General features: G+C 43.1%; 1 protein-coding gene across 1 annotated transcript in view; it reads left to right on the top strand.

Annotated features, from left to right (window-relative positions):
- Positions 1–5,810: 5,810 nt before the first annotated feature.
- The window catches only part of ADTRP (androgen dependent TFPI regulating protein), a 69,457-nt gene continuing 66,276 nt past the window's right edge, over positions 5,811–8,991 (top strand). The window contains exon 1 of the mRNA XM_067755782.1: positions 5,811–5,978. Coding sequence (XP_067611883.1) covers positions 5,826–5,978 — 153 coding nt within the window. The 5' untranslated portion in view covers positions 5,811–5,825. The remainder of the gene's footprint in view (positions 5,979–8,991) is intronic.

Raw genomic sequence — 8,991 nt, 5'->3', positions numbered from 1 at the left:
AGCACTGACTCTGTTTTTTAACTTTGCTGATTAGTTCAGCATATAAAATTCTATCTGAAATATCTGAGTTCTTTCATGAGAAAACTCATGTATTTCTCATTAACACAATTTTGCAAAATATGAAATCTGACATGGCATCTAAAAAAGTCATTTCTAGGTAGAGTTTCTCTTTAATAACTTCATCAGACCTCACATAATGAAGTGACACACAAACTAATTAAAGCAAGAGAAATTCACCTGAAAATTTCAGAGCTTGGGTACAAAACAAAGCAATTCAAGAAACAGTGAAAGCTCACTGGTCTGATTGTTAAGACACTTGTGTTCTGGTCATTGCTCCCCCATTAACAGCTGTGTGATTTGGGGCAAGTCCTTTAACCTCTCTGAGCTTTAATTTTCTCATCTGAAAGATGAAGAGGTTGATTTAACTGACCTCAAACTCTTCTCTCCTGCTCTAAACTTTTAAGACAATGTGAGTCAATTTCATGCTTGTAAACAGGTAGAGTTGTTTGGCCTCCCAATTGAAAATGCACCATCAAAACTACCAACAGAGAACTCTGCTGCTCTAAGTGAGTCTGAGAAGATTAACACAGACATTGCATTCCACTACAAAAGCAGAACTGGAGATCAAAAAGTAAGGCAGATCTGAATCAGGTTTCCCAATGCAACCGGCAAAGTGATGGGCCAGGAAAGTTTTCATAGACTGAAAAAAACAGGTTCCAATGCCTTTCTGAGCTGGCTTGGTTTGGTGGCTGGAAACCCACACATGGTCTCACCAAGCAGACTTCAGATGCGAGCCTTTAATAAATGTTCTAGTTTTTGAAAAGCAGGGCAGTCACAGTGGCCTCTGAGAAAATCAAGTGCTGTTAGATGTGGTATAAATAACCCAATGGGTGAAACGCTTCATTCTAACTCAGTTTTCAGCCACATGTACGGCAAATGGACAAAGGATCCTAGGGATGCAAAGTCCCCTGGAAGGAAGATCCTAGTCTCCCTGAACCTTGACTTCAACTGGGCATCTCACACATTTAATTATTTCCAGAATAAAAGGTAGGTACCTTTTACTGGGGAGAGGGCCTTTAGAAGACAGTGGGGGTGATATTGGTTCAGAGGCAGCAGTGCTTCCAGGGATATACAAACAGCACTGGGTTATGAGAGTGGTAATAATCTGGAAACCCAACAGTTAGAGAACCTTCCCCCGCCCCAGGTAGATATTAAGAATACCACGATACCAGAATTGATCCATGCAAACAAATCTTCATTAGCATCTAGAATTTACCCGCTACCATAAACAGTGCTGAGGGCCCAGAATTGCATCAGATACTCCTGGAGGGGCACACAGTCTGACTGGCTCCATCAGTTAGAGTTCCAGCAGCAAAAGGTAGCCCCACCCAGCTGGGAATTTAATAATGGGACTATTTACCAAAGGGTGGGTGAAGCTAAGGGAGCCTGTAAGGGCTGGGGAGGTATATATCAACTTTAAAGGGAAGGAGCCGTCTCAACATGGTTCTCTGTAGGTTAAGAAGGTAAGTGGAATACAGGTAAGTCCCACCAACACGTCTTGTCTTGAAGCTTAAAATGACTGGGATTTACCGGTTAGTTTGTTCAGCACCATCAGTGGGAGGGGTCTCTCCCTTGTGCCAGAATGAAACCACACTCCCTCAACCTTTTCACCATAACCTCAAGAATTCTGGGCTCCATCATCCTTAATTCCTTCTCTCCACTGTGCTACCTGCAGTCATCACTGTGAAGGGTCTTCCAACACCTTCCACTATGGTTGGCTCTACAGTATGTGCTGGAGTGGGTGTGTATCGGTGTGGGCTTGGGACTCCCGGCCAATCTCTTCAGAGGCTAGCCCACATCAATTACTCCTTTAGCCCAACAGATGTCCTGGCGTTAGGAAGTGAGACAATCACCATTCCAGATTCCCTGAGCCCCATTTCACACCTGAGGGAACTAACTAACATCCCAATGAGGCTGATGTCTGACCAGCTCAAGGTCATGCAGCAGACTCAAGCCCAGGTTTGAGCCCCTGCTCTTTGTACCTCATCATTCTGTGACTGGCCAAAGAAGGAATGGGTTACAATCTCCATCAGACAAAACTGTTACCTGTGCTGGTGGTTACCACAACTTTACTCAGTGAGATTACATTAATTCTTACCTTCTCCTACATGCCATCGAGAGTCTCCTATGATTTACTCAATGCATTCATCTTTAACTCCATCTTCTGCATATTTAGAATGACAGAACAATTTGCAGGATAATTTAGGCTCCATTAGTATGTTATACATGCCTCTATTACAGTACTTATCACATTGTGCTGTAATTTTTGTTTACATATCTGTCTCTGCCACTTGACTGCGAGTTCCTACGGGGATTAGCCTATGTCTTACTCATGTTAGTATTCCACCTCCTCCCCAGAACCCAGCAGCTGAACATTTTGAACGTCGTAGGTTTTTAATGAATGAGGCAGCTATTTATAGTAAGGCTCAGTAGACGACCACACCTGGTTTGCACACATTCATTTATTCAACAGATATTTATGAAGTTCTTACTGTGTGCCTAGCAATATGCTAAGCTCTAGGAATCCAAACATACCACCTCTGTGTGTTTGGGATATAATGGGAGATAATGGCACATAAAAAAAGATAAAATCCTAATGGCTACAGACTGTGTTTCTCCAAAATTCATGAATTGAAATCTTAATCCCCAAAGTATTGATATTAGGAGGAGGGAAGGTGATTAGGTCATGAGGCTGGAGCATTCTTGATGGGATTAGTGTCATTACAAAAAAGGTCCCAGGGAGATCTCTGGCCCCTTCCCACATGTGAGGACATAGCAAGAAGATGACTGTCTAGGAAGCAGGCTCTCACCAGACAGAATCTACCAGCAACTTGATCCTGGACTTCCAGCCTCCAAAACTGGGACAAATAAGTTTCTGTTGTTTACAAGCTACTCAATCTATGGCGTTTTTGTTATAGCACCCTGAATGGACTAAGACACTAATCATCATGCAATTTGCAGAGACGCACAGGGTATTATGGGAGACTAGAAGTGGCTAATTAATATGGCCTGGTTGAGGAGAGGTTCAGGTAAGGGTTTCTAGAGAAGGAAACTGCTGAGCTGCATTTTTGAACATGGTTATGAAATAACCAGTCAAAGACATGCTGTGAGGAGGCCATCAGGGAGAGGAAATAATAAGAGTAAAGGCACTAGGACATGACATAGCCAGTTGTGACTGGAAAACTATGCCAATTTGGTGCTGTAGGACGAACATCAACTATGAGACAAGAGTAAGGCAGGAAAGACTATCAAAGCTAGCTGAGAGTGGCCAGTTCACCAAGTTATGGAACTTGGATGTCATTCTGTTAATGATACTGATGCAGTAAAGGGACTTAAGCGGGGGAGAGATGTGGTAAGACTGGCATTTTAGGTAGAATCACTCCCTGACCTTGTGAAGAACAGAGTTGGGGGATAAGACTAGAATTAGGAAAACCAGTTAGAAGATAGTTACTAAAGTACTGGAAAGAGATGAAGAAGACCTGAACTAGGTCAGTTGTAGAAGGAATGGAAAGAAGAGCACTGACTTGAGCTTGACTTGGGAGATGAACTTATGAACTTAGCAGGATCTGGTGGTTAGTTGGATTTGAGGAGTAAGGGAGAGAGAGGAAACAAGGAAGACTCCCAGTTAGAAGACAGGGCCATACTCACAGACGGAGAATAGAGGTAAATAGTCAGGTTTGGGGCAAGGTGCTGAATTCATTTTAAACATCTTGAGTTTGAGGTGCATCTAACTAATTGAGGAAATGTCTAACAAGCAGTCAAAGATATGTTTGAAGCTTGATGGAGATGGGGAGAGGGCTGGGATTAGAGGTATAAAGTTTTGGGTCCTAAACTAGAAAGCAGTGGTAGAAATCATGAGAGTCAGCAAAATCGCTATGGTGAATATGTAGTGTGCGATGGACAAACAGCTGGGCCAGGTCCCTGGGAAACACCAGGGAGATTTAGGTCTTTGTCTCCTCTCCTTTCCCAATATTTCCTCAATTCTTTACCCATCTGCAGACCTATGCTTGGGATTTTGTATAAAGGGATACAAATCCCTAAATCTATAATGATGCTTACCATGAAAACACCCTGGGAGACATATAGCACAGTACCTCATATATGCACCAAGTTTTAAAACATATCTGATCCTTTCCTGAGAGAATTTTCTGATGGGAGAGGTAGAGGAATAAAAGGGGCTCGGCAGGGAGTGGAGACACATTGCAAAGGGAGTCTGAGGGTGTGTTTCTTTGTGGCCAGGCGCACTGGTTATGAGTGCAGCCTGCAGCTCTGCCTGCCTCTTACAGCTTTTGAATGCATCCAGCTTGGGCTTCAATTTCCTCATCTAAATGAGGATTACAATAGTACTTACTTCATAGTAGTGTTTAGAGCGTTAACTGAGTTCATATGCGCAAAGCATCTGGAACATCGCCTGCCTCATAGTAAGTACTGTAAAAGTATCAGCCGCTATTGTTATTTACCATTTTAACTTAGGCCGTGGAGTTGTGTACAGCATTTTCCGTCTCTCATTTCCCAGACCATCCTCTCCTTTGGGAATGGTTACAATGCAGACCCTATATTGTTGGCTCAGGCTTGCTCTACCCCCGTTTACAGTTCCTGATGTTTGGGATCCAGTGACTTAGGAGGTAGGTTTGTTTTTGTTTTGTACTCCATGTGTAGCCTGCAGTTCTTTCTCCCAGTACTTGTAAACCCTGATTAAATCACTGAACAGCACCACCTACAGACTTACATAACTGCATCAGGAGCATTTCCCTTGGGGATCTGCTCAAAACCCTCTGAGTCAGTTGCCCAGGGAAACAAGCTGGTGATGTCACAAGGTCCCTTCTGTCGAGCCTGAGGCAGGGCCCGGTTCTGACAACTTTGCCCAGCCTAAGCATACTCTTGTCCTCTCCAAGGCAATGCAGAGACCCTCATCCTCTCTCAGCAGTGTCTGAACTCAGGTATATTGGGGTAGTGACCACACACCTCTTCCTGATTCTTTGGCCACAGACCACTTGCTATGCTTCTTCCCTCCAAGGCAACAGAAATGCCTGTTTAAATGGAGTGTCTGGGACAGCTCTCAGTAACTCTTGGCTCTCTAGAGTATAGATAAAAAACTGCGGGGGGTGGGGGTGGGTGGGGAAACAACTAACTGAAACCCTGGGGCTGCTCCCTAGAGGATCAAAGGTTGTTTCAGATTTGATAGGGCCTCAGAGACCTTAGGAGCAAGATTACAACACCCTTCCCCTTTCTAAATATTTACTTCCCTCCATGCGATAAACACGCCCACAATCTCTCCCTCCTGGTCTGTCAACCTGCTTCTCATTCTCTCAAGATATATTATGGCAACTTCCTTATTCTGCCCCCAAGAAAAGAAAATACGACCATGACGGTAGGTATTTTCATTAGAGTTCTCTGGTACTTAACGATTAGGTCATTTAATCATGCCCCGACCCAGTCAAATAGTGCAAAGTGCACTTCTTACATTGCTCCCTGCCCTCTTCAAAGCCTAAATACTGAAACCTATGCAAATTTGCGGATTACCTGCTATTATCTAAGTGAAGGCATCTGAAAATCAGCAATAATCCTGTCTCCCACGTTTATCAGGAAAGGAGCCTATGAGAGAAGCAAAATTCAGCCATGTTGGAACTCTCAATCCCAGAGGGGTGTGTTACACAGTTCTCCTTCTCTGGCCGGCCTGCCATAGGACTTCCGCTGTCACCTGCGGAAGTACGCCAGAGGGAAGCTACTTTGAGGCCGTTACAGTCCCCTGGTCAGAGCTAGCCATGACGAGGACTTCTACGTGCATATACCACTTTTTTGTTTTGAGCTGGTATATTTTCCTCAATTTTTATATCTCACAACAAGGAGAGGATCCGCGGAAACCCAAAGTCTTTCTAAATGGTGGACAATGGAAGTACTTAACATTCCTTAACCTGGTAAGTCCATTCGGCTGTATCAGGAAGCAAGCTATTTGCCTGTAATATCAGTGCCTCTACACATAACACCTTTGGATTTTATCAAGTACAACATTCCAATATTTGTCTTTCTTCTTCACTGTTTGTTTGTGAGTTTTGGCATTCTCTTTCACTTGACAATTTGCTCTGAGAAACCCCATCTGGGAGTTATCCATAGCTACCTTTTGTGCTACTTGTTAAATGCTCTTTTGAAAAGAATCTTGTCTTGAAGTTCTTCTCAGATGAGCCCAAGTGGGGAACTAAACTAATGGTTTCACCATGGGACTGACTACATATGCAGGAGGAATTTTGAACTTTGCTTGGGGAAGTCTGTGAGGGAAGGCAGAGTGGTGCATGTTGCGTGGGAAGTGCAGTTTCCAGTGGAGGAATAATGCCCTTTTACAGCACACACAGACTAACATATTTATCTAAGAAAAGCAAATACATTTTGCCATGTTCGGATCCCACTTCAATTTTTTATAGGCTCAGGCTCCATCTTAAAGGACAAATCACCCAACCAAATGGCAAATACACATTTTCAACTATTTACAAACCAATCACATCACTTGATCCTTTCTTGTCTCCCTAGCCCAGCTGACCACAATCTGATGAATGAAGTGATGAAGTGTGAATGAATGGGAGAAAAATAGGTTTTTAAAAAATGTTTTGGAAATATGTAAAATTATTTTTAGAGTTAAAAGCTAAACATGCTGCAGCCTTTGGGGATGCTAATTAAAGTTTTGAGATTTTTAACCTAAATGCAGGGTACCGTATAAACATCTGATTTCAGAAACTAGACAAAATATTCCAGTTCTTTGGCATCATAATCCTAGGCAGAGGTAATGCATGGCAAAAAAAAAAAAAAAAAAGAAGATGACTCTCTGTAATGCTAAGGAGAGGAAATTTAGAAGGTTCAAATCAAAGCAGCCTGGAAGCTCAGCTTCCTCCTCTCTGGTAACTTGCTGGCTTTTGATTTTGAGATTTGAGCCCTGAATACAGTTCTACTGTGCCTGAAAAATATCAAGGTGATGGCTTGTTTCAATAATAGAATTTTATGAGAAAACAAGTAAATAGAAAATAACAAAAAATGATTTTGTGGAATTAGAATCACACAGTAAAAGTCTCAGCTTGATGTATCTATTAGCTTCACATTAAGAATAGTCAAGGTAAAGAGAGCAGTGTCAGCCAGGACTGATGATCTAATCAAATCCAAATTCTAGTATGGTTGTCCTCCCTCACACTAAGCATGGCTAAGAGCAGATTCATCACTGACTCCCAAACCCCATCACCCTGGCTTCTTAATTATAGCTCGGTTACATGTCCCAGAGGCACCATATTTCCAAGAATGGAAAAAGACACTCATCTGTCCAGGATACTTATTTCCTAGTGTTAACTCCCTGACTAATAGCCACCAAATCCTATGTCTTCCCTCTTACTAGGTTCATCCCTTCTTCCCCAATCTTACTGCCCCTCTCATTGTAGGTGTTTATTAGTTGGTACCTAGATGACCAGATCACCTCTTCACTGTCCTCCCATTATCAGTCCATCCATCACTCAGATTTCAGATTAATCTTCCCAAAGAACTGTTCTGGGTTTTGTTTCGCTTCAAACATCATAAGCCTGCTTGAGAAGTGTGGTCAGCTACTCAAGAAACCACAGGGGCTCCCTCCTACCTTACAGGACCAATCTAAACTCCTGATTTAAGAGCTCACCTGCCTACTTGGCCGTCGGGCGCTCGCCTCCCTAGGAAGGTTGGTCTGTTCTCCAGGAAGGCCTGTGTCTTCTCCAGTGTTGGTCCCTAGGCTTTTGCTGTCACTGTTCTACCCATATTCACACTATCCTTGAATGAAAGGCCTACCTGCTTCTACACCACCTTGCTGCTTTCACAGACCACCTGAAATCCCATATTCTCCTTAAAATCTCTGCTGAGCAACTCTAGCCCAAATTCGTTTTTTCCTTTCCCTGAATTTTTACGGCTTCTCTCAGTCTCCGCTTATTTATGTATAGTATTGTTTTCTCATTTCCACCCACATGTGATTCTCAACATTTCAATCAAATTGTAAGTGGCTCCCAAACAGCAGTTTTGTCTCCTAAGTCTTTGCCAGCCCTGACGTTCTAGGATTCTACACTGTATTTGCCACAGTGGCTGGCGCAGATTATCCTCATAATAAAAGCTGGGTGCCTTGGTATGTTGACTGGACTTGACCTCACTTTTCTGTATTCCTCAGCAGTATAGTCTCTTCTGACATCTTCTGGCCCTTGAAATGGGCAGAGAGGGGCTTCCCTATGGCTGTTTCCTTTCTGCTGTTAGGTGTCATCCTGAAATTGTGACTTAATGCAACGTTTTCCAACTGGTGAAGATGGGTTGAATGTGTTTTAGAGGATCGATTTAAGGTCAGACTTCAAATACGTGACATCACGTGAAATACTGCGCCTTAAAATTTCTAGCTCTTGAGGTCTTGTGGGCTGATTAATGGTTGTGTTTCCTAATGACTAATTAGTGTTAACTAACGAATAATTAGTTAATGGTTGCGTTTATAAAGTCACAGAGGTCTCATAACTTGCTATAACACTCTTAAATTTATTTTATGTAAACATGTTGAAGTCAGTACCCCATCCTGCTTTCCAGGAAATTTACATCCTGCCCCTTTAAACAGCTTTCATTTCTAGTTGGCTGAATATCTGTCATGGCCCCTAAGAACAAAGTCCAACTTAATCCAAGTCAGCATTCTAAGTGGGCCCCATTTCCTCCTGAAGCTACCCCAGGGGCTTCAAAGGATTGATGCCTGGGGCATGAGGTGAGTTAGTGGGGGTGCCACTGAGGAATGGCGACCAATTCCTGCCTAGTGCCTAAGGAGAGTAAAGGAAGAAGAGGAGAGAGGTGAGTCTCTGTCTAATGAGGGAGTAAACTGACCCCAGGGAAGAGGCAGCCAATTTCCTGCTGGGAGGGAAGGCAGTATAGCTTAGCAGGCATAAGCAGGAGCTCTAGGGTCAT

Source organism: Pseudorca crassidens, chromosome 10 (genome assembly GCF_039906515.1).
Source record: "Pseudorca crassidens isolate mPseCra1 chromosome 10, mPseCra1.hap1, whole genome shotgun sequence".
Taxonomy (NCBI): Eukaryota; Metazoa; Chordata; class Mammalia; order Artiodactyla; family Delphinidae; genus Pseudorca; species Pseudorca crassidens.
This window is presented reverse-complemented; position numbering and strand designations above follow the sequence as displayed.